The 24,890-nt window shown below is 40.4% G+C and overlaps 5 protein-coding genes and 1 pseudogene across 6 annotated transcripts; 4 read left to right on the top strand and 2 right to left on the bottom strand.

Moving 5' to 3' along the window:
* The first annotated feature begins 146 nt into the window (after nt 1–146).
* Nucleotides 147–10,781, top strand: LOC114250397 (phospholipase A2). Its single transcript, XM_089733529.1, has 4 exons — nt 147–434; nt 8,045–8,204; nt 9,115–9,267; nt 9,760–10,781. The coding sequence occupies exons 1-4, from the start codon at nt 248–250 to the stop codon at nt 9,842–9,844; spliced, it is 585 nt and encodes a 194-aa protein (XP_089589655.1). The 5' UTR covers nt 147–247; the 3' UTR covers nt 9,845–10,781.
* Nucleotides 6,404–7,702, bottom strand: LOC149501331 (uncharacterized). Its single transcript, XM_089733926.1, has one exon. It carries the CDS (start codon nt 7,532–7,534, stop codon nt 6,404–6,406), a length of 1,131 nt encoding a protein of 376 aa, XP_089590052.1. The 5' UTR covers nt 7,535–7,702.
* A 125-nt stretch (nt 10,782–10,906) lies between the features above and the next one.
* LOC149501330 (uncharacterized) lies at nt 10,907–12,836 on the top strand (annotated as a pseudogene).
* Nucleotides 12,837–17,552: 4,716 nt separating this feature from the next.
* LOC114247754 (phospholipase A2-like) lies at nt 17,553–18,967 on the bottom strand. The gene is made up of 4 exons (XM_028180782.2): nt 18,535–18,967; nt 18,242–18,401; nt 17,957–18,109; nt 17,553–17,852 (listed from the first exon to the last, which is right to left on the bottom strand). Exons 1-4 carry the CDS (start codon nt 18,695–18,697, stop codon nt 17,762–17,764), a joined length of 567 nt encoding a protein of 188 aa, XP_028036583.2. The 5' UTR covers nt 18,698–18,967; the 3' UTR covers nt 17,553–17,761.
* A 1,274-nt stretch (nt 18,968–20,241) lies between these two features.
* On the top strand, nt 20,242–21,831 carry LOC114250385 (phospholipase A2-like). Of its 2 annotated transcripts, XM_089733759.1 has the most exons (4): nt 20,242–20,477; nt 20,613–20,772; nt 21,370–21,522; nt 21,627–21,831. In XM_089733759.1, exons 1-4 carry the CDS (start codon nt 20,306–20,308, stop codon nt 21,715–21,717), a joined length of 576 nt encoding a protein of 191 aa, XP_089589885.1. In that variant the 5' UTR covers nt 20,242–20,305; the 3' UTR covers nt 21,718–21,831. The 2 variants fall into 2 exon arrangements, with proteins under 2 accessions (XP_089589885.1, XP_089589884.1); XM_089733758.1 differs by having other exon boundaries at nt 21,370–21,831.
* Nucleotides 21,832–23,502: 1,671 nt separating this feature from the next.
* Nucleotides 23,503–24,306, top strand: LOC149501329 (putative RNA-directed DNA polymerase from transposon BS). Its single transcript, XM_089733942.1, has one exon. It carries the CDS (start codon nt 23,503–23,505, stop codon nt 24,304–24,306), a length of 804 nt encoding a protein of 267 aa, XP_089590068.1.
* Nucleotides 24,307–24,890: the final 584 nt, after the last annotated feature.

The following is a 24,890-nucleotide window of genomic DNA, read 5'->3' as shown; positions in this document are numbered from 1 at the left end:
ATAGATACCTATGTATCTCATCTGATTTAAGTTAAATAATAACTGAAATTTTAAAAACCGCAAACGCTCCCGCTCTCTCTTGTGCCAACATAACCACAGCGTCTCAAAACGTAAATACATAAACCGTTTCTTTATATAAAGAGAATCCTGTGACTTACTCAGTATTAAGTTGTCATACACGTGTACGGGTAGGTACACACACCAGTTCGAGTAGTAACAGTAATAAAGTAATTAAATTTTAACTAAAATGTATAAGGTCTGTAGTTTATGTACTTTCCTTTACTTTGTAATTTTAATGGCTACCTGTAGTTGTTGGGTGATGACAGACGTAGATGGTGACTATTTAGACCTTGAATACGGTATACCGGAAGAGGACTTGCAGGGAATAAGCAATTCTGACCTGCCACAGAGGAGATTCAGCCTCATTTTTCCTGGTAAGAAAAAAAAGTTTTTCAAACAAAATTTACCCTTTAAAACGAGACGTATTCCTGATTCAAAATCGTAAAGCAACCGAAAAAAAATTCAAAACGGCGGGAAAAATAAATGGAATTATTTGACACGAGATGTCATAGTAAAACTTGTTTGAATCATAAATTCTAAACTTTAAGTGAGTTCTGTTGTTCCGAAGAATATCTATATATTAATACGTGAAGCAAAAACTTTGTATCCATTTTTACGAAAATTGCGCGGACGGTGGAGTATGAAATTTTCCACACTTATAGAGAATATAGAGAAGAAGTGCACAATGCAATTTTTTTTTAAAATAAGGAAACATTACATACACTACCATGTATTTGACGCACACACGCATTCATACTATTTATTTATTGTCAAACTTTTGTTCTTGGCGTCTGTTGTCAAATTGAGATTAAATTAAATATTGTTTGCCTGTGCATGTTCTTAAGGTGTTCTTATGTTCTTCTTCAAAATTCATTCTAATATTAAAAATGTAAAAGTGTGTTTTTTTTATCTTGTTTCACGTCGAAACGAAACAACGGATTGGCGTGATTTTTTTAAAGTGATAGTTCTGGCTACTTTTTTGTGATAGCTAATCTATGCATATAAATAAAATTAGAGTCTGTTTGTAATACTGAAATAACTGCTTTTTACTACATGCATATGAATATATATACGGTACATACACCAAAATAATCTTTTTTACAATTTTTGTCTATATGTCTGACAGTCTGTCTGTTTGTTCCGGCTAATCTCTGGAACGGCTGGACCGATTTTGACGGGACTTTCACTGATAGGTAGCTGATGATATAAGGAGTAACTTGGCTACTTTTTTTAGACTAGCTTCGCCCCGCGGCTTCACCCGCGGTAAGACAATAGCCGCGGGTAACATCGCGGGACTCAGCTATCAATAATAAAATTTAATGTTTCTGAGGCGAAGCGAGGGCGGGTCGCTAGTAATATATAAAATAAACATATTTGTTAAAGGTATTCGTTTGCCATTAATCGTATTAAATAACTATGTTAAAAAAATTCTCAATTAAATACAACTTTGGTAGTACTCAAAATAGGCAACGAAATATCAGTTATGTACCATTTTCTCCTCTGCTTGTCAACCATCCTATGTTTTGTTTATTAGATAAATATATTTTTTTAGTGTGATAAATATTTCTGTATTAACGATTTTTTTTCCACTCTTACAAGATATGTCATGAACAATACAAAAGTGAAAATGTTAATACATGAAATGAATCTAATTGTTCAGATATCAGTGATTCCGGTCGGATTTCGATCATTTCGCGAACGTTAGGGGGAATAAATACACCAAGAACATTTTGAACTATGTCCAAATGTAAAATTTTACAATTTTATTAATCAACGTTACCCGTAGCGTGAATGGACGCACAGGTAGAAAAAAAACTTTTTGTCTTGGTTTCTATTTAAATTTTTGTAGATCGTAGTCAAATATCAACGACAACTATTCACTGAGTTTCTCGCTGGATCTTCTCAGTCGGTCGCGATTCTAATCCGGTGGTAGAATTCTGCGAAGCACTGCTCTTACTTAGGACAGAAAATGCCATGACTTATGCGACATGAGGTAGCAGATTCAATCGGATTGTACAGCAGCTATTCCACGCTTCAGCCCTTTACTGATCCGCAGAAATAGACAGAATCGGTGGTTCAGGCTAACAACAGGCCTTACCAGCAATAACACAAAATCATTTTATTTGAAGTCGTCGTGGCCTAAAGGATAAGACGTCCGGTGTATTCGTATCTAGCGATGCAACGGTGTTCTAATCCCGCAGGCAGGTACCAATTTTTCTAATGAAATACGTACTTAACAAATGTTCACGATTGACTTACACGATGAAGGAATAACATCTATACTCTATACTAATATTATAAAGAGGAAAGATTTGTTTGTTTGTTTGTTTCGAATAGGCTCCGAAACTACTGGACCGATTTGAAAAATTCTTTTTCCATTAGAAGCCGACATTGTCCCTGATGAACATAGGCTACTTTTTAAAAAAAAAAAAAATTTTATTTTTTTGGTTTCATGTGTGTTTTAATGTTTCCGAAGCGAAGCGAGGGCGGGTCGCTAGTCGTATAATAAAAATCAAATCTGAAAATATTAAAATCAAATCAGAAATTAAATCTAAAAATCAAAAATTTGCGTAATTTTACTGGTGGTAGGACCTCTTGTGAGTCCGCACGGGTAGGTACCACCACCCCGCCTATTTCAGCCGTGAACCTGTAATGCGTTTCGGTTTGAAGGGTGGGGCAGCCGTTGTAACTATACTGAGACCTTAGAACTTATATCTCAAGGTAGGTGGCGCATTTACGTTGTGGATGTCTATGGGCTCCACTAACCACTTAACACCAGGTGGGCTGTGAGCTCGTCCACACATCTAAGAAAAAATTTGTATTTTTCATTCGTCCAAATTCATCTTTTAAATTATTATCATGATATAATATTGTCTACGTTATTTATGTGATTATATATATATAATGGTAATTACGGTGTTTAAATAAGAAAAGACGAAATTGCGTTTCTTCTAAACAACAAGAAACAACATTTAATGCCCTTTCTTCAATAATTCTTTAACACACATTTCACAACGTCCATTAACCGAAAAATTATTTAAACAAGTATCAATTGTCATATGACAGATTGACATTCAATCATTCATTACATCTCCCCCGCTGAAAAGACAATTGTAAGAGGCAGTGAATGGTTTTACAATTGTTTATCATATCAGATAGACACTGGAGACAACTTTGTTATATGGTAGAGGTTTGATTCTGCTTTTTTGTGTCCGGTGTCAACTTCATAGATCGATTCTGAAATCTTCTTTAGTATTTTGTATGGCCCTGTTCTCAATTCATCCATTTTCTTCCTGTTTAGTTTATTTCCATTCTCCACATAAACACTATCTCCTTCTTCCAATTTATACCCTTCTCTGTACTGGTCAAATATATTTTTATTATAATTGTGAGATTTTATTGTGTTTTCTAAGGCTAATTTTCGATCTCTTCTCAAATCTTCTGTTGTACAACTTGTTTTCAAATGTAGTGGTAGAATACTCACATTTTCACCCTCTAGAAGGTACCTGGGAGCAAACTTTGTAACTGTGTGTTCTGTTTCATTATATTTTTCTACGCATTCTTGTGCAATTGTTGTCCAAGATGTCTTCTTATCGCTTTCGTTTATTTTACATCTTATCTTATTTGTTAGTGTTTGATTTAATCTTTCGTTAAGCCCATTCGAAAAAGGCGCATCAACAGCTGTGAAAACTATTTTGATATTATTATTCTTTAGAAATTCTTTAAATTCTTTTGAATTTATGCCAGGGTATTGGTCTGATAATACCATATTAACGTCATAACTTTTTGTTACCTTTTGCATTAGCTTAATGAAATCATTGGAGCCTTGAGTTTTTGATGTACAAATATAGGCATACCGTGTGAAATGATCCACTAGAAGATGCAAATACCTTTTGGTTGATCGGGATCCTCCAAAGCCCCCAATAGTATCGATGGATACAATTTCAAACGGGTGTGTGGCTGGTCCCAAATGTGACATTAAACCATATTTCGACTTCCTCCTGGACTTGTTTTTAATGCAGGTTTCACACGCATCACACATTTTATTAATGTTTGCTGTAATATTTTTGGCTGAAAAGAATGGTGTTATTTTATTTGTCATCTGGGTTCTTCCAATGTGGCAGTATGTGTCATGGACTTTTTTTATTAGAGCTTTGCTAAGTTTTTCTGACAGTATAATCTTATTTCTTCTTTTATTTTTCTTGTAATAAACTTCATTCTCTAATATGTGCTTATTCTTTTCTTTTTGTAGGTCTGGATTTGTTAGCTGGTCATTCTTTATTTCTTGTAGGTCGAATAAATTTACGACCTTTAAAAAATCGTCGTTATTATCATTTGCTTCTAAGACTGGGTTTCGGCTTAAGCAGTCCGCTTCTTGATTTGATTTTCCTGGGTTGTATTTAATACCAAAATTATATTGTGATAGATAATATGTTAAATCACCTAGTTCCTCATCAGTTCGAGCTTTAATGTTCATATTTTCCAGGGGTTTATGATCTGTGTATACCATAAATTCTTTTCCCATAAGCCAATGTTGCCAGTATTTGACTGCTTCTTTTATCGCCAGACATTCTAAGTATATTGCCTTCTTCTTTTTCTGTGCTTCTGTTAATTTCTTCGAAAAATAAGCAACCGGTTTACTCACGCCGTTTTCATCGTCTTGTTTCAACACTGCTCCAACTCCTTTGATACTAGCATCTGTGTAAATTCTTATCGGTGAATCTGGGTCAAATATTTTTAGGATTGGTTCTGAGCAAAGCAATGCTCTAATTTTATCAAATGCTTCCTGGCATTCTGCCGTCCATACAAATTTCACATCTTTCCTTAATAAGTTATGTAATGGATCGAGGATAATTGCACTATGTGGTACAAACTTATGATGAAAATTTACTTTTCCCAAAAACTGCCGTATATTTTTCCTTGTTTCTGGAATTGGGAAGCTTTTGACAGCAGTTAAATAATCTTTCAGAGGTCTAACTGAATTGTCTTCTATTATATGACCCAAGTATTTAGCATGGTGACTTGCAAATGTACATTTTGAAAACTTCAGTCTAAACCCTTCCTTTTGTATTGCTTCCAGTAGTCTCGATATGTGTTGTATATGTTCCTCAAAAGTTTTAGAAAAAATTAAGATGTCGTCAATAAAGTTTACTGCAAAGTTAGATAGTCTGTGTTTTCTTATAATATTGCTCAATATTCTTTGGAAAATCGCTGGTGCAGTCTTTAACCCAAATGGGAGACAAGTCCATTGAAAATGTCCTTCTTGTGTCACAAAAGCAGTCTTATGTCTATCTTGAATTTTCAATGGGATCGACCAAAATGCTGAGTTTATGTCTAATGTAGAATAATACTTACAGTTTACTGTTTTGGTCATTAAGTCCTCTATAAGTGGGAAAGGTTGTGATTGTGGAACTACTATTTTGTTTAAATCTCTGAAATCTATGCATAATCTTGTTTTTTTATCATCTTCTTTCTTATATGCTAGAGTTACAGGAGCAGCAAACGGGCTGTAAGATTCCTCTATCAAATTTTTCTGTAGTAGCTTCGATATTTGACTTTCAATTTCTGTTCTGTCTTCAATTGTGCATCTGTACGGACGCTTATAGCAGTATTTATCTACCATCAAGTCTATATGGGCTTCATAATCCTGCACAGAGCCAACATCATATTTGTCCTTAGCAAAAACAGATTTGTATTTATCAACTAACTTCTCAATTTTTGATTGCTGATATAAATCTAGATGATTTACAGACATTTGAAATTCATCAATGTTTACATGTTCATTGAAATTAATTTCACACAATTTGTTGGTATTTATAGTAGTACCCTTTTTTACTATCTCAGAGTATAGTTCCATCTCTATCTTCTCTTTCTCTTCTATTCTCTCTTTAAATGTTTGTTCTTTATTTTTGTCACCTAGTACATCAGGAATTCCGACATTTGTAACATTATTCTCATTAGAACAATGTTCATTTGAGATTATTCTTTTCTTTTCGGGATATTGTATGATGTTAAGTTCTTCATTTTGTATTAATTTGAATTTTTTTATACAATACAAACCAATTAAGAAGTCATAGTTAAAATTTTCATTATCCACCACAAAAATATCCATATTTCTTTCAATATTGTAGATTTTTATTTTTAGCGTTACCATACCTTTCGTTTTTTTTCTCACCATTAATAGTTTTTAAGTTTACAACTTGCATATCATTTGTCTTCTGTTTCTCTTGTATTTTCAATAATCTTGCATTAATTAAAGAAACATTAGATCCAGAGTCATAGATTCCAGAAACCTTCAAAGTGTCATTTATTTGTAAACTTATTTTTATTAATGGTGGTATTTCTAGTTTTTTGGGTTTTTCTCATTCAGTTCTATTTCCAATTCTGAATTATTTACTGTTTTTACCACAGCTTTTTTATTTTTTTCTTTGAACCAACAGCTGTCCTCTGGGTGGAACCGTTTCCCTTTTTTCTCATTTAAACAGATTGGGCATGGTTTCTTTTCGTCAATATTTTTCTCTTTATTATCTAAATTATATGAGCTGTTCCTTTTTTCATATTTATTTTTCATCACCAGATGTTCCAATTTTCTTATCTCATTGTAAAGGTCTTCCGTTCTTTGTAATGTTTCTTTGTCAATCTTGTCCGCCACATAATTGGGTAAACCAAATGCTATGAGATCAATAATTGTTCCGGTATCCACTGTCTTCCTGACTTCCAACAATAATTTCTCCTTCTTTAAAGCATACTCAAGTAAGGATCCCGATTGATATTTAAAGGCAAGAGCATATCTAGTGGAGGACCATCCTTTGTTCGCAAATGTCTCACAAAAAATGTTCTCCCATTTGCTCCATTCTGATTGTACTGTAAGCTTAATCAGCATACAACTGTACCAATCTACACTAGCATTTTCTAAGAAGTTCTTCAAAATTTCAATTTTTTGTTTATCCTCGTTTATTTGAAAACGTTCACATTCTTTATTAAAATCTTTGATCCACTGTAATGCATTTGAATTACGGCCGTTGAATTTTTCTATAATAAAATCCTTTGCAATTTTCCCTAAATTTTGTTTTTCTGGTTTCTGCTGTTTTTGTTCTTGTAGTTTTTCTAACAGTTTTTCAAGCATGTGATTAGAATCACTAGATGTCGATTCATAACTAACAGGTTGTTCTGAAATCTCTTCCAAATAACAATCATTGAATTGCAAATTTTGTTCTTCATCCAAATATGTTTTTGAAATTTCCTCCGTCACAGTTATCCATATTTTCCTCGTTTGATGCCTTTTTACTAAAGAGTTTTTTACTCTGGTGTAGTTAGGAGTAGTTGTGATCACCTTATGAAGATTTACGGGTTGATATTCGACTGGAATTCCAAAAACTTGTCCACTTGGTGTAGCAATGGAAGTTATGCATATGACGTTTGTTTTTCCATCCGCCATTGATTTCATTGTAAAATCAAATCTTAATTTCTCCATTTTCTCAATATATTAGCAAAAATGTTGTTTTATAATGGTAATTACGGTGTTTAAATAAGAAAAGACGAAATTGCGTTTCTTCTAAACAACAAGAAACAACATTTAATGCCCTTTCTTCAATAATTCTTTAACACACATTTCACAACGTCCATTAACCGAAAAATTATTTAAACAAGTATCAATTGTCATATGACAGATTGACATTCAATCATTCATTACATATATATAATATACCGTGTATGTGTTTGTATATTCTATAAAGTAGTTTGGTTATTTTCACATTAAGTTATGCACCTACCACAGGATTCTCTACACCACCCTTGGTTGACTGGTAGAGAATGCCTCAAGCATTAAGTCCGCCATTGTACTTCTGTGCATTAAGTTAAATATAAAAAAAAAAAATATGTATTCCGTTTTTTTTACACTGCCATATTCATTCATCGCGTACTTCGATCAACAATAGTAACTCGCGTATTTTACATTTTTTATCGAAATACCTATTGATTCCAGGTACGAAATGGTGCGGGGCTGGTAACGTGGCAGACGACTACGAAGACCTAGGATCCGAACGGGAGACAGACATATGCTGCCGGGATCACGACAACTGTCCTGACCTCATACTGGCGGGGGAAACCAAGAATAACCTGACCAATTCAGCTTTCTACACCAGGCAAGTTGAGTTTAGATTTCAATGGCCACTCTAGATACTCGTAGATTGTAAAATTAGCTCAGAAACTTCACATAACACGTCTGAACATAACTATCTTCTTCTTCTTCTTCTATATCTATAAAAATGAATTACTGTTCGTTAGTTTCGCTAAAACTCGAGAACGGCTGGACCGATTTGACTAATTTTGGACTTGAATTATTTGTGGAAGTCCAGAGAAGGTTTAAAAGGTAGATAAATATAAAAATGCTCTAAAAATAACAATTTTGTTTTTCCTTTGATGTGTACCCCGTCGGACGGATTCCTTTTGTTTGTTTTAAGTTTATTTTATAAAAAAGTTTATGTCTTCTATTTATCGATTGAGACACTACGAAGTCTGCCGAGTCAGCTAGTAATTAATATATTACGCTATTGAAGACCAAAAATAATTAATACACAACGACTAGCCACATGTGACATCATACTTAGTGCTTCTTTTTAAATGTATAAGTTTAAAATAATTACAATCAATAAAATTTGTTTACCGACACAAATTAAAAGAAATAATTCACAAAAATTGATCGGACCGCCTTTTTAATTTATTTAAAATCTCTTCTAATTTTATCATATTGTTTCATATTATTATTGCTTTGTTGCCCGATTTCAGAGATTTTAGACAGAAAACACTTTCATACTGATAATGAAGGAAAAAAAAAACATAATTTGTTTTTAATAAACTGTTTAAATTTTTATTAATAATACATAATTAACTCTATATTAAGGATATTTTCTTTAGTGCAAAGAGTTTTCTCTTCGAAATCCAACAACTTAATAGACTGCAGCTGCATGTAAGGATGTCGCACTCCTTAAAATTAATTTAATTACGTTCTGTTTCTGTAAACCTTTCGTCTTAAATAAACATTTTAATCCGCAGGTTAAGTTGCGAATGTGATGAAGGGTTTCGAAAATGTCTCCACGATGCGAACAGCACCACAGCCAAACGCATCGGAGTTATTTATTTCAATGCACTGGCGACAAAATGCTACAGGAAGGATTATCCGATTGTGAAATGCACAATGCGCGGAGGGTAAGTCTTAAAACTAATGTCACTTAAATGGTATTTAAAAATTTAACACATCAAGTTTCTTATTTATGTGTAAAGAAGTAATTTTTTAATAATTATTATATTACGTTGTGTATTAATTGTATGTATATTTACGGATATATGTATGCATGTGTGTATTTTTTTTTTTTTATTGCTTAGATGAGTGGACGAGCTCACAGCCCACCTGGTGTTAAGTGGTTACTGGAGCCCATAGACATCCACAACGTAAATGCGCCACCCACCTTGAGATATTAGTTCTAAGGTCTCAAGTATAGTTACCACGGCTACCCCACCCTTCAAACCGAAACGCATTACTGCTTCACGGCAGAAATAGGCAGGGTGGTAACTTGATGATTAATTAACGATGACAAAAACTCTACATTAAACGCAACTATTGAAATTTTGTAAAATGAAAACCTACTTAATTTTATTAAACCGAAAATGTATTTTTAATTTCATATTTTCACGTTACAGTTGGTTCAAGAGGAAATGTTTACGGTACGACGTCGATATGAATGAGGATCAGATATACCAATGGTTCGACGTGAGTAACTATTGATAGCCGATGATGAATCAATAGTATTAAAAATCAGAAGAAGAACCATTTAAAAAAAAATTACAGTTGGGACACGTTTACAGAGACTTAGAACAATGACTCACGCACACCATGTCCACGACTACCTTCTCTCACAAACGCCACCGATCGAATGAATGTTTCGAGCAAAGGCGTTGCTATTTATAGGCACCTGGCGCGATGACGTGACTCTCGCCCCACCGCCTGACGTCACTGAGTAGAGGGGCCGGGTAGTGACAAATTCTCTAACAATAGTAATAGAAGTAATAGAAAAAGAAATAATAAATAATGTATAAATTAACTGGGAACAAAACACGCACGATCATCCAGCTCCAAATTAGGACTCCCCGTGTTATGGATACCAGAGACTGACATACATACTTATATACATTTAAATATATACATACATAGATAATACACACCCAGAAAAGGTGTAAACATATTTCTGTTTATCACACGAATGTTTGCCCAACGTGGGAATCGAACCCAGGACCCTCGGCACAAAAGACAGACGCGCTAACTATTGCACCATCGACTCAGAAGTATTTGATTGAAACAAAACGCTACCTTCCTCATTAACATCCCAAAGACCTTCCCTGCTGGATAAAGACTTCCTCCCCAAAATCATCCTACAATACTGCGCTACCCGCATCTTGGAGCGGGTCTCCCACTCTGTGACGTCACGTACGCAGCCACCACTGAATCACTTATTACCCATGTGATATTCTAGTTAAGAAATACGATAAGTTTAACTCACTATTCCGATAGTACAGTGCTATTTTCTGCTATAATTGTATTTTCAAGTTTGTTATTAAATTTTGGCGATATTACTTTGAAGTTTTTTTTTTTATAAATGTCCTACGTATTAAATTATGTGCTTTTTTGGAAATAAATTTGTAATAAATATATCTATTGTTTGAAATACGTTTTTTAATCAGTATTCCCAATCACCTCAGAGGTCTATCGTGGGGTTTTTGCGTTGGACTCCAAGAAGTAACGGATTTAAGCCAGTGTTAGTTTCGTAAGTTTGATCCGGTAAACTGATCTATGCATTTACACACATTTAAGGTGCTGGGCTTCGGGACTGCTCTTGGGTGTGAGGCCGCCATTCATGCTACCCGTGCATTTGCTATGAGCAGGGAGAACTGTAACAGTGCAATTGTAAAGCTTGATATAAGGAATGCTTTTAATAGCTTAGAGAGAGATATAATTTTAAATGAAATCAAGGAGAAGATTCCGGCTTTATACCCATTCTTGTATCAGTGTTACAGCTCTTCCAGCAAGTTGTTCTTTATGGAATCTTCCATTGACTCGGAGGTAGGTGCACAGCAGGGCGATCCTCTTGGCCCATTAATTTTTAGTCTTGCTATCCACAGCATTATAAAGACCGTCAAGTCACCTTTAAACCTATGGTATTTGGATGACGGCACAATAGGTGGTCCCCCAGATTCCGTGCTAGACGACATCAGACTTTTGTTTCCGAAGTTGCGAGATGTCGGCTTGGAGGTTAATACTGGGAAATGTGAGGTATACTTTTCTACTGAAGTATCAGCAAGCGTAGTTAAAGATTTTCAGGAGTTGGTTCCAGGTATCAGAGTTTTGACTAAAAGTAATTTCATTTTGCTTGGTTCTCCAATATTTCAGGATGGAGTACCAAGTTCTCTGGAAATAAAAAGGCAGTTATTGTCGTCATTGCGCGGCAACCTATTGAGCTTATCATCTCACGTGGCTCTCGTCTTGCTTCGTTGTTGCTTTTCGATGCCTCGTTTGACGTATTTGGTGAGAACTTGTCCAACGTGGCTCTTCACTCAAGATGTAGCCCAGCTTGATGCTTTGTTGAGGGATACACTGGAGACTATTTTAAACGTAAGCTTGGATGACAGACAATGGTGCCAGGCTGTTTTGCCTATACGTCATGGCGGCCTGGGGGTGCGACAAATGGAGCGTACTGGGCTCGCTGCTTTCCTGGCTTCGTGTTATGGGGTTGTAGACTTTGTTGCTAAGTTACTGGGTACGAATGGTGATGGATCTACGATTCCGTTTGCGAGCGAGGCTTTGGCGGCTTGGGGCCTTTTATGTCCGAATGAGGCGCTCCCGGGGAACAGGAGCTCGCAGAGGTGTTGGGATGATGTGCTGTGCAAGCTGACTTTGTCAACTTTGCTTGGAGACGCCACTGGAGTTGAATTAGCGCGCCTGAAAGCGGTCTCCTGTCCGGAATCTGGTGCTTGGTTGCAAGCATTGCCTTCACCACAGCTGGGGACACTTCTTGATAATAATTCATTGAGAGTGGCCACAGCTTTGAGACTCGGTTGCAGCATTTGCGAGCCCCATTGATGTGTCTGTGGTAGTATGGTGGATGCCGCCGGACTGCATGGACTGAGTTGTGTTAGATCGGCTGGCCGCTTCCCGAGACACCATGCACTTAATGATATTATTCGACGTGCTTTGGTCACCGCAAATATCCCGTGTGTGTTGGAACCACCAGGCCTCAGCAGGTCGGATGGTAAGAGGCCGGATGGTTTGACTCTGATTCCTTGGGAGAAGGGACGCTGCTTGTTATGGGACGCAACCTGTAGCTGTACGTACGCGGCGTGTCATTTATCTGGGACCCGACAATGTGCGGGCTTTGCTGCTGAGGCGTCGGCTAAAACGAAGCATGCCAAGTACGATGCTCTGAAATCTACATACCTGTTTGTTCCAGTGGCAGTGGAAACGACGGGTGTGTGGAGTTCGGAGGCCAAAAAGTTTATTGCCGCAATTGGCCACCGCCTCAGAGGGCAAGGCCACGATCCTCGGTCTGGGTCGTACCTGGTTCAGAGATTATCCATTGCCATACAGCGTGGCAATGCTGCTAGCGTAATGGGTACTTTCGGGCCGGGTGCGATCCAGAGTGGCTTGTTTGACTAGCCGATGCCTACGCGCGCATTGCTGTTAGCGTGGACCTTTATGTTACTTATGACGACGCTTGCAGCTGAAAGTAAGTATTGTACTTTTTGACGAAGCATGTTGCTGATAACTTTATTTCTTTAAGGTTCCACATGTAACTGCTTAGGCTCTGTGTTGTTTAAGTTCTATGATGATTACAAAAATAGCTTCACGATCCTCTAAATTGCTATAACTTTTATTGTAAGCGTTAAGTAATCAAATTGGATACGAACGTATGGAAAGACTAAATGAACCTCTTTACTTGTTTCTTTCTTATTTATTTATTATGTATCTGTTTTTACTTATTTCACGAGGGCTTCTTCAATGATATAACGATTTCCTATTAAGATCATTAGTCACAAGAATTTTGATCGTTAATGGAAATTTCAGGTTTCATATCACTATACATTACGGACAAACATTTAAATCAGTTTTAAGGTATGAAAAATAATGGTCAAATTTTATTGCATAGATAGGTCGACGAGCTCACAGCCCACCTGGCGTTAAGTGGTTATCGGAACCCATAAACGTCTACAACGTAATTGCCGCCACCCACCTTGAGATATAAGTACTAAGATCTCAGTATAGTACAAACACTGCCCCACTCTTCAAGCCGAAACGCATTACTGATTCACGGCAGAAATAGGCGGTGGGTTGGGACCTACCCGTGCGGACTCACAAGAGGTCCTACCACCGGTAAAAATTCCTACATTCCTTACAAACGCTCGTCCAAGTTCGATAACTTTATGCCTTAATATTGGGGCTTATTGAAAAAATTTATCATTTGTATTATAATCTAGCTGTATCCGTCCGCTTCGCTGGGCATTTAAAATTAACATTATTATTTATTGTCATTATTATTAGGGAGTCCAACACTCATATAAATATTTGCCTATCCCTTAAGTACATGTATTTTCTACACGGATACCAAGTTTCAAGTCAATCGGATGCATGGTTCAGTAGTTATTTTTTTTTTTTTTTTTTTTTTTTATTGCCTTTGTAGGCAGACGAGCATACGGCCCACCTGATGGTGAGTGGTCACCGTCGCTCATGGACGTCAGCAATGCCAGGGGCAGAGCCAAGCCGCTGCCTACCATAAAGAACTCTCCGCAAGCCTCGTTTGAAGAAGGACATGTCATAGCGCTCGGAAAACACCGTGGAGGGGAGTTCATTCCAAAGCCGGATGGTACGTGGCAAAAAAGATCTTTGGAAACGCACTGTCGATGAACGCAGCGGTTCCAGATAATATGGATGAACTTTGCTCCGATGGCGGGAGGTGCGATGATAAAAAGGAGATGAGGGAATCATCTCGAATAATTCCTCAGAGCATTCCCCATGGACCATGCGGTATAAAACACAGAGAGAACCGAAGTCCCTCCGTAGACCCAGAGGTTCCAAGCGATCCGCGAGAGCAGGACTATCGACCATCCGAACAGCCCGTTTCTGTATGGAGTCAAATGGAAGTAGCTGGTATTTGGGAGCCCCGGCCCAGAGGTGAGAGCAGTACTCCACGCGAGGTCGGACCTGCGCTTTATAAAGCGCAAGTCTCTGTCCAGGCGTGAAATACCGCTTCGCTCTGTTGAGAACTCCCAACATTTTAGAGGCCAATTTGGCTTTACCTTCCAAATGACTCCGAAACTGGACATCGCTCGAAATATCGACCCCCAGAATCCCGATACTCGCGGAAAGCTGCAGGGATACTCCTTGAAATTCCGGCGCCATGACAAAAGGGTCCTTCTTCGCAGTGAACGCGCAAACCTGTGTCTTCAATGGGTTGAACTGAACTGAATTCAGTTCACCCCACTTGGAGACCCGCCCCAGAGAGTTCTCCACTTCAGACACAAGTTTTAATCGCCTCTCGTGTACAACGCTTCGAGAGAGACTCTGATGGCCGATATATCGCGCATCCCCCGTGCTGTCATCCGCATAGCAATGCATGCCATCAATAGATAGCATGTCATTGATATGCAGTATGAAAAGCGTGGGGGAGAGCACCGAACCTTGTGGAACACCAGCGTTGATGGTCATGGTATCGGAGCAGCAGCCGTCGACGACAACTGCGATGCTCCGCCCATCCAAAAAGCTAGCGATCCACTTGCAGAGTCCCTCAGGGATCCCGTATGCTGGAAGCTTCGATAGAAGTGCCCTATGCCAGACCCTGTCGAAGGCCTTCGCGATGTCAAGGCTCACAGCGAGAGCCTCGCCCTTGCCTTCCAAGGCTTCAGCCCATTTATGTGTGAGGTATACAAGAAGATCGCCAGCTGAGCGACCATGACGGAAACCGTACTGCCGGTCACTGATCAGCTGGCGATCCTCAAGATACTTAAGAAGTTGGATGTTAATGATTCGCTCCATCACCTTGGAAAGCAAGGAAGTTATCGCGATAGGTCTGTAATTCGAGGGGTCCGACCGGTCACCCTTCTTGGGGATAGGGTGGACATGAGCAGTCTTCCATGAAGACGGAACCCTGTTGGTATTGTACGAGAGGCGATATAGACGCGTTAGCGCGGGTGTCAATTCAGGGGCGCATGTTTTTAGAACCACTGCGGGGATGCAATCTGGCCCACTCGACCTATGAACATCAAGAAGCCGAAGCTCCTGCCTGACCGCACGCTGTGTGATGCGAATCTCAGGCATGGAGCTGTCACACCGGGAGATGTTGGGCGGCGTGGCTCCTCCGTCATCCAAAGTCGAGCATGAAGCAAAGAGCTTGACCAGAAGGTCAGCCTTCTCCTTCGCACTATGAGCCAGACTGTCATTGGACTTACGCAGTGGTGGAAGGCTAGACCTGCAGAAGTTACCTTCTGCAGCCTTAGCTAGCGACCAGAAAGCACGGCTCCCAGAGGGATAGCTATTCAGTCGCTCGCCAATTCTGGCAACGTGCTCCGACTTCGCCTTGGCAATAGCCCTCTTATAGGACCTAGAGGCGGCGTTAAATTTCCGCGTTTTCTCCGAGATATCAGGATCCCGGCATCTCCTAGCAACATTAAATGCGACGTATGCAGACCGCTTGAGGCGTGCAGCATCCCTACTGGCTTTATTATACCAGGGTTTGCTGCGACCCCCAACGGGCACCTCAGAAGAAGGAATGAATAATTCCATTCCCTGAAGCACCACGTCTTTAAGTCGGTCCGCACAGACGTCAGGATCATCGGAGGAAAAGCAGAGCCGCCCCCATGGGTAGGATGCGTAAAATTCACGCAATCCATCCCAGTCTGCTGACCTGTACCGCCAAACTCTTCGAAACCCGGTCGTCGTTCGACGACTAGGACGAGAGAGTGGTATGGCAGCACGGATAAGGCAGTGATCAGACGATCCAAGTGGAGCGTCGACCACCACACTGTATCCAGCTGGGTGAGTGGTCAGCAGAAGGTCCAACAAAGAAGGCTCGTGCCCCTCAATGTCTGGGACACGGGTGGGCTGTGTCACCAGTTGTGAGAGGCCGTAGGACAAGGCGAAATCGTAGGCAGCCCGACCCGGGAGGTCAGTGGTTCTGGACCCCAACCACTCCTGGTGATGAGCGTTAAAGTCACCAAGGACCACCACCTCCGCAGATGGGTACTGCTCAAGCACGCGGTCAGTCCCCTCTTGTACATGCTCAAACAGAGCTGACCCCGCATCACTGCTGTGAGACCTGTACAGGCAAGCGTAGACTCTGGTACAGCCCCCATAGTCCACGCGTAGCCACAAGAGGGACAGGTCCCGTTGCTCGAGGCCCCGAAGCCGACGACAGCAGACATCCTCCCGGATAAACACGCACACCCCGGCTTTACGCAGGAAGGTGTGCTCCAATGCGTAGCCGGGGTATCCGAGGTACGACGTATCGTCCGGGGCAGATATCTGCGTCTCAGTCAGGAAAAAGAGGGCAGGCTGCGCCGTCTCAAGGTGGTGATGTACGGCGTCAAGGTTACTGTGTAGGCCCCTGACATTGCTGAAATCCACATTAAACGTGGAATGGGGATCCGCCGAAAAAACTCTTTTTCTTTTGTCGACTTTCATGATAATTTTAGTTGGAGAGTAAGGATTTGGAGAGATAGGATGCTAGAGGTGAGATCAAGGCAATACCTGAATAAAGCGCAGGGCACAATGAACACTCGATCCGGGGTTGCGCGAGAAGCTGACGCAGGGCATGGAAGGGCCCCCAGTCCACCCTGCATACGATCGCCGGGACCCACTCCGGTCTCCGACTCCGGCACGACGACCGCATGACAGGATTTTGCACCGGTTGGCGGGACAGCTTCCTGGGGCGGAGTTTAGTTGTGACACCCAGGTTCAGGTCCCCTACTGACCGGCGGGCGGCGGCAGGCACCGTTTCACTGGGTCTCCCTATACCCCCGTCAGCAACCCACGCCCCGCGGACTTGCGCGCACGTTTGCTCTGCATGTTCCAAGTATCACCAAGACTCACCCCCAACAAGGAGGAGGAAAGGAAAGGAATAGAACTGGCTCTCCAACCCACATGCCGGAACACAGCTAGGCTATTTGGCGGCAGACTCTAGTTGGAGGGTGGTCGCCAGCCAGTCGGACTAGGTCCTACCACCGATTGTGTTTTCGGCTCCCGTTTAGCACCACCCAGGGGTTACTTGTAGGGAATCGCGGGTTAAACCTACGGAAGCGGGAAGCATCAACCCCCGGAATTATAACGGAACATCCGTAAAAATCACTGTAGATTAGTATAGCACATTAGTATAGCTGATTATGTGTGCAACGACAAGCAAAAGTGCTGTTATCAGAATTTAAATAAATCAAACCAATTAATTTTTATTTAATTTCTATTTATTTTGATATCACTTGAGTTATAAATGTACATTAGAGGTAATTGTGATTAATCCACACTAAAAAATAATAATCTATAACCCATATTTTACGTAATACTACAAACTCTTAAATAAATTACAGACTATAGGAACAATGGTATCACATTAATGTTATAATACTATGGGCTGCATCCGGGAAGGTGTTCAGTGTGTCCAGGTCATCAGTTGGCGTAGTTCCTGACGTCGAACCACTGGTAGATCTGTTCGCCCCTCGTGTCGTAATTGTACTCCAAACATTTCTTTCTAAACAATCTGTAACAGTTAAGCAATAGCTTAGAGATGCGATCAGTATTATCTTAAGACGACCTTGAACACGGTATCCTGTCGATAGTACTTCAGTTAGATTCAGTACTGACCCTCCGTAAGTGTTGCAGCCTACGACAGGGTAGTCTCGTCTGTAGCACTTGGTGCCGAGCGCGTTGAAGTATATCTTGCCGATTCTGCGCGACGTCTTCGTGTTAGCTTTGTTCAGACACAGCCGGAATGCCTCGTCACATTTACAGTTCAACCTGAAAGAAAGATGATAACTATATTATGATACTTCTTAAAGAACTATTGCCTTATTGAAGAACAAATTTATTGAATTTATAGTACTATATTATGTTTATTTCGTTTTCTTCAAATGTCCGTGTAGTAAGTACCTGGTGTAGAAGGCGTCGTTGGTGAGGCCATGCTTGGTCTCCCCGGCGAGTATGAGGTCAGTGCAGTGGTCGTGCTCCCGACAGCACATGTCAGTCTCGCGCGCTGAGCCCAGGTCCTCGTAGCTCTTCGCTATGTCCCCTTTACCGCACCATTTTGTACCTGAAAATAATAAAGACTATATTTTTAATTTACTGATACTTTTTCGTTGGAACTAAGTACTGATTAGACGAACAGTTAGTCTGTAGTCAATACGCAGAAATTAAATACAATCATCTAGTAAAAAAACTCTTACCAGGAAATATGAAGTCGAACTTCTTCCTTGCTTCTGTTTCACTTTGAATATCTAGTACGTCTTCATTGATATTAACAGAAGCGTCGTTCGCAAACCAGCTGCCGGTCACTCCGTTAATGTATAAAACGATCATTAGAAAGAAACAGTATAAACAAGCGGCCATTTTGAACACCTCAACGGCTTTATGTATTCGTACTGTTAAAGTATTGCACTGTTTGAAGAGCGTAAATTAGTAAATAAACCTGTATCGGCTAGTAAAACTCTTGTGTTAATGAATGAAGGAAGTCACTGAATATGACTTTATATGTAATGTTTTATCGTTCATTATTTTGTTCAAGCTTCCTTTAGCATGACGTCGTTGTGTTCATCAATAAACTGGGACTAGCCAAGAAGCAACAATACGTAAGCACATTTAGAGCGTATACATACGTAATACAATATAGACAGATACATACGTAATACAATATATACAAATACATACGTAATACGATATATACAAATACATACGTAATACAAATATATTCCCACGTGGCGATGAGATAATAAAAATTGTGGTGTCAGCTAAATTTAAAAAAAACGAATTTAGTACTAATCTACTTATATGACGAACGAATTGAGAGCCTTCTCTTTTTCTACTTAAAATTGGTTGGAAATAACGCAAACGCAGGATTCAAGAAATAGGATGGTGGTATATACCTGTGTCTCGCTACCCCTCTCTCTCTTTCAGCCCACAAAGGTCCACTATCCGAATATTACGATATGTTCTACAATAAGTAAATGTCTGCCATCGTATTATGGTGGTATAATGTTCAAGTTGCGCTGCTGCCTATTGACCAGTGACTCCCTCAGTAGCCTTTTAAAACATTCACCGAAGAGATGGTGTAGTGCAATTTAAAAACACAAAGCTGGCGCAGGTGAGATCAACTTAGTCTTGTGCATTACCTGGAAACCATCATGAGGTTAATGCTGCCTTTCGGGTTGAGATAAAGGTGGAATTTTCAATGATAATAAAGTAAAACCACTGTTATCGACTGATGCTTTAAAGTAGACAGATGTATAGGCAGCGCATAGATAGGTAGCGACTTGGCTCTACCCCCTGTCATTGCTGAAGTCCATGGGCGACGGTAACCACTCATCGTCAGATAGGCCGTACGATCGTTCGCCAACAAGGGCAATTAAAAAAAAGGTGGTGTACCTCACTGCGCGCTGGCATTAAGCACAAGCACTACTGAAGATTCTTTTTAAATGTAAACTAGCCCCTTACCACGAAGTAATTTAACTCCCGGTAATTATGCCGGGCTGGTCTCGTAAAGACTACATAAGAATATGGCTGACTGAATATGGCAACGAATGGTACTAGTGTAATTCAAATAAATAAAAAATTAACACATAAGCTATATGTTTGTAGTTTATTTCTCATTTAAATCAAATTAATTTTCATACGTTCCCCAAGGGAAACCTAATTTACGTAAGAATGCAATAAACAAAAGTTAACAACGCGTAGTCTTTTTACGTCTGTGATTTTGTAAAAGTAAATGACGTATTATTGTTGTAAATAATAGCGATGTAGATCAATGTTTCCCTTCGCGCGTTGTCCCGATTTACTGACATCACGTCACATTACAGGAAACTGTGAAGAAACTGCTAAATAATATAAAAAGGCAAATATTAAATAATTAATCGTTCAGTATTAAAAAGACGATACGAGCAGTATCAATTTATGAAATTGTTATATAAGAGTGCTTATTTTCTATAGAAAAAAGTTGTTGAAATGTTCAAAATGGCCGCTTGTTTTTGTTGTTTCATTGTAATGATCGCGTTGTACATTAACGGAGTGACCGGCAGCTGGTTCGCGGAGGACTCTGCTATTAATATCGATGAAGACGTACTAGATATTCAAAGTGAAATAATAGCAAAGAAGAAGTTCGACTTCATCTTTCCTGGTAAGTGCTTTTTTTAATAGTTGATCATAATTCATTTCTGCGTATCGACAACTAACTAGCTGTGTGTCTAATCAACACTTAATTCTAGCTAAAAATAATTAGTAAATTGAAAAAAAATGTATTTTATTTCAAAAGGTACAAAATGGTGCGGTAAAGGGGACATAGCGAAGAACTACGAGGACCTGGGCTCAGCGCGCGAGACTGACATGTGCTGTCGGGTGCACGACCACTGCACTGACCTCATACTCGCCGGGGAGACCAAGCACGGCCTCACCAACGACGCCTTCTACACCAGGTACTTACTACACGGAAATTTGAAGAAAACGAAATAAACATAATATTGTACTTTATATTCAACAAGCAGCCCGCTCCGGCTCCGCTCGGGTCTTTTACAAAAATTTCAACGATATTTGTTTTTTTTTTTTTTTAAAAGAACACTTCTTGCGGCATGACTATAATAGTGAGACATATGCTGTCGCGACACTTTTTGTAAATAGTAATGTTTTCTACAAAGTCGTAGTACATTATTTTATTCTATCATCAATAGTTTTCGCAGGGCACGCGATGTAAATAATATTTTAGGTAATTTTTTTACACCTTGTGTTTATTGGAGTTTTAGTAACGATCCCTAATTTTTTCAAAAAAGATTATATTATTATTATTATTATATTATTATATTATATTATATATTATATTATTATAGGAATAGTGTAGCTTCCAAACTGTGAAAGAATTTTTCAAATCGGTTCAGTAGTGTCGGAGCCTATTCAATACAGACAAACAAACAAATCTTTCCTCTTTATTAGTATAGAAGTATACATAAGATTTGTTCTTATATAAGGCAATAGTTCTTTAAGAAGTATGCATAATATAGTTATCATCTTTCTTCCAGGTTGAACTGTAAATGTGACGAGGCATTCCGGCTGCGTCTGAACAAAGCTAACACGAAGACGTCGCGCAGAATCGGCAAGATATACTTCAACGCGCTCGGCACCAAGTGCTACAGACGAGACTACCCTGTCGTAGGCTGCAACACTTACGGAGGGTCAGTACTGAATCTAACTGAAGTACTATCGACAGGATACCGTGTTCAAGGTCGTCCTAAGATAATACTGATCGCATCTCTAAACTATTGCTTAACTGTTGCAGATTGTTCAGAAAGAAATGCTTAGAGTACGATTACGACACAAGGGGCGAACAGATCTACCAGTGGTTCGACGTCAGGAACTACGCCAACTGATGACCTGGACACACTGAACACCTTCCCGGATGCAGCCCATAGTATTATAACAATAATGTGATACCATGTTCCTATAGTCTGTAATTTATTTAAGAGTTGTAGCAGTACGTAAAAGACATTAAAGTTTTCTTGTAAATGTGGATCAATCACAATTACCTTTAATGAACATTTATAATTTAAGTGATTATTCATCAAAATAAATGGAAGAAAATTACTTTTTTAATTTATTTTAAAGTAATATAATTTAAATTAATTTCATTTTATTTAAATATACAATTTAATTTCTATAACAGCGCTTGTGCTTAAATCGGTACACATACTCGTAATATGGAAATGATTCGACTTTAATCTCAAAAATAAGGATAACTTAGAAATTCCTTTGGTTTTGCGAATTCTTAGGATGTTTATTGGATTTTTTATTGCCCTTGTAGGCAGACGAGAATATGGCCCACCTGATGGTGTGTGGTTACCGTCGCAACACCATAGATAGATATAGATAATACGAAACCCGCTGGCAGGTACCAATATTTCTGATGAAATATGTGCTTCACGAATGTTCACGATTGACGTCCACGATGAAGGAATAACGTAAAAATCAAACCCGCAAAAAGTATAATTTGCGTGGTAAGGTCCCGTGGTGGTAGGGTTGTGTGAGCCCGTACGGGTGGGTACCACCGTCCTGCCTATTTCTGCGGTGAAGCAGTAATGCACTTCGGCCCACCTGATGGTGTGTGGTTACCGTCGCCCATAGACTTCAATACTGTAGATAGGTAATAAAGGTAAATAAAAGGTTTATTTTTACGGTTTATTAGGCGCCCATAAAATATATAAGTAAGAAATATGAATCAACTATTTACTTGATTATAAAATTACTGATAAAAAAATAAAAAGTTCTTTAAGTTGCCTAATCATTAGGATGTACTTGAACTAGTTCGTAAATAATGGCTCACACATTATGTGAGGCTGAAAGTGTTACTCGATAACACTAGGTACACTATCCTTACTTTTGACATTAAAGTCGAATCACTAAAGCTGACTGGGAACGCTACACGAAGACACTCGATGATTCCATTAGGTGGATACCACCCCTTCGGGAAAACTATGGAAGATTCCTAAAGCTAGTACTTTCCACAGCTAAAAAATGCATTCAAAGGGGATACCGGAAGTAATATATACCAAAACTGAAGCTCTATGGCAAGAGTTCATAACCACTAGCGACCGGAATGTTGCTGTCGAACTCATTGAGCCCCTCAATGAAGCACGACAAGCTAAATGGGAAAGCACAGTCCAAGACATGAACTTCGCACTCTCAAGCCATAAAGCCTGGCACCTACTTAAACGCTTCACTTCTGGAACTGCCAGCCAGAAGAGTGAACCAAAAGTATGCCCCAGTAAAATTGCGGATAGGATTGTAAAACTGTTTAAAGCACTCAGCCACAAAAAACACACCCGTGAGGTGCGTAAGGATCTTGAATCTCTTAAGACAGACACTGCTCCAGACTCCTATTTCAGCCGTCCAGTTACAGCAGACGAGATAACTGCTAGTAGTGCAGTATCAGAGCTATTAAGGGAAACAAAGCTTGTGGAGAAGACAAAATCTTTCCAGAGCTCATAAAACACAGTGGACTCCATATCCGTGAGTGGGTCGCGAAATTCTTCACGAATATCATTGACTCTGGAAAAATCCAACTTGCGATGAAACGGGCGAAGATAACGGCAATACTCAAACCTGGTAAGCCAGCTGACAGTGCGGATAGCTATCGCCCCATTGCCCTTCTGAGCGTAATGTATAAAGTACTTGAGCGAATCATACTTAACCGCATTGCACCAACTATAGAAAAACATATTCCTCAAGAGCAAGCTGGATTCCGTCCAGGACGCAGCTGCTGCGATCAAGTGTTAGCACTGACCACACTCTTGGAGAGGGGCTTTAACGAAAACCTCAAGTCGTCAACTGTATTCGTGGACCTAACAGCTGCTTACGACACAGTGTGGCGCCAGGGACCGCTGTACAAACTACTCAAGCTGATCCCCTATATAAAGATCTACAAAGTTATTGAGGACGCCCTTACCAACAGACCATTCCGTGTCCATCTGGGAGATAAGTCTAGCTTATCGAGGGTCCTGAACAACGGCCTCCCGCAGGGCTCAGTCCTCGCACCAACACTCTTCAACGTGTACACCCACGATGTGCCAGAGACGCTCTCCAGGAAATTTGCGTACGCTGACGATCTAGCTCTAGTCGCACAAGGTCGCAGTATAGAGACAACAGAAAGTCACCTTGAAAACGACATGACCACGCTTGATGACTACTTCATTCGATGGCGCTTGTGTCCGAATGCCTCCAGGACGGAAGTCTGCTATTTCCACCTAAATAACCGACAGGCTAACAAGAAACCCAACGTCACCTTTAGAGGCTCCACTCTCCCCTTTAACCCCTGTCCCAAATATCTGGGTGTCACCCTAGACCGGTCTCTCACATACAGTGCCCATCTGAATAACGTCGCAGCGAAATTGAGAACCAGGAACAATATGCTACAAAAGCTGACAGGGACAACGTGGGGGATGCTCGGCAGCGACGCGTCCTAGAAGGCGATGCTCGACCTTTGAGAGTCCACCATCTCGCAGAAGGAGCCGGCGGAGCGAGAGAGGGAGAGCTCTTCCCTTTCCGCACCGATCCGTCGCCGTCGAGCCGGGGGCCGGAGGCGAGAATACGCCCGTACGTCCCGGCCCGTGTAGGTAGCGGCCTCCCCCCGGTGAAGGTCAAGGGGTGACCTGAGAGGTGAGGCTGCGCGGTGCGCTACCAGCACTCTAGCGCGCTGCCGTGGAGTAAATAGAGCGACCGATCGACGGTGTATCGCGTCCCGACCCGGCAGGCTGCTTCTGGTCCAGCGGGGTATTCCGGGACACCAGCGGCACCGTCTGGGCGGCCTGACGGGTTGCCGTACCGAGACGGCCGACGTTTCAGAGCCTTCGATTCGCCTCGAAGGCTCCGTCGGCTGGGCGTCCTTGGGGTGAGCCGCGCCGTCTGGTTGTAGTGTTGACCGCGGTAACCCCCCTACCTCATCCGGGTTCTGACCTCGGAGGGGATCGAACGTCGGTGCAGGGGAGTCGTTTAGTGGGTGGGCCCTAAAATCCTTGGGCCTGCGGCAGGCAGCCAACTGCCTGAGGAC

The sequence above is a fragment of the Bombyx mandarina genome, chromosome 16 (assembly GCF_030267445.1).
Source record: "Bombyx mandarina strain Sakado chromosome 16, ASM3026744v2".
In the NCBI taxonomy this organism is placed as follows: Eukaryota; Metazoa; Arthropoda; class Insecta; order Lepidoptera; family Bombycidae; genus Bombyx; species Bombyx mandarina.
This window is presented reverse-complemented; position numbering and strand designations above follow the sequence as displayed.

Coding starts and splice junctions, on each gene's coding strand:
- LOC114247754 (XM_028180782.2), bottom strand. CDS start 18,697: ATGGCCGCTTGTTTATACTGTTTCTTTCTAATGATCGTTTTATACATT. Junction 18,110..18,241: donor AACGACGCCTTCTACACCAG/GTACTTACTACA, acceptor TCTTTCTTTCAG/GTTGAACTGTAAATGTGACG. Junction 17,853..17,956: donor GGCTGCAACACTTACGGAGG/GTCAGTACTGAA, acceptor TAACTGTTACAG/ATTGTTTAGAAAGAAATGTT.
- LOC149501329 (XM_089733942.1), top strand. CDS start 23,503: ATGTATAAAGTACTTGAGCGAATCATACTTAACCGCATTGCACCAACT.
- LOC149501331 (XM_089733926.1), bottom strand. CDS start 7,534: ATGGAGAAATTAAGATTTGATTTTACAATGAAATCAATGGCGGATGGA.
- LOC114250385 (XM_089733758.1), top strand. CDS start 20,306: ATGTTCAAAATGGCCGCTTGTTTTTGTTGTTTCATTGTAATGATCGCG. Junction 20,478..20,612: donor GTTCGACTTCATCTTTCCTG/GTAAGTGCTTTT, acceptor TTATTTCAAAAG/GTACAAAATGGTGCGGTAAA. Junction 20,773..21,369: donor AACGACGCCTTCTACACCAG/GTACTTACTACA, acceptor TCTTTCTTCCAG/GTTGAACTGTAAATGTGACG.
- LOC114250397 (XM_089733529.1), top strand. CDS start 248: ATGTATAAGGTCTGTAGTTTATGTACTTTCCTTTACTTTGTAATTTTA. Junction 435..8,044: donor ATTCAGCCTCATTTTTCCTG/GTAAGAAAAAAA, acceptor TATTGATTCCAG/GTACGAAATGGTGCGGGGCT. Junction 9,268..9,759: donor AAATGCACAATGCGCGGAGG/GTAAGTCTTAAA, acceptor TTCACGTTACAG/TTGGTTCAAGAGGAAATGTT.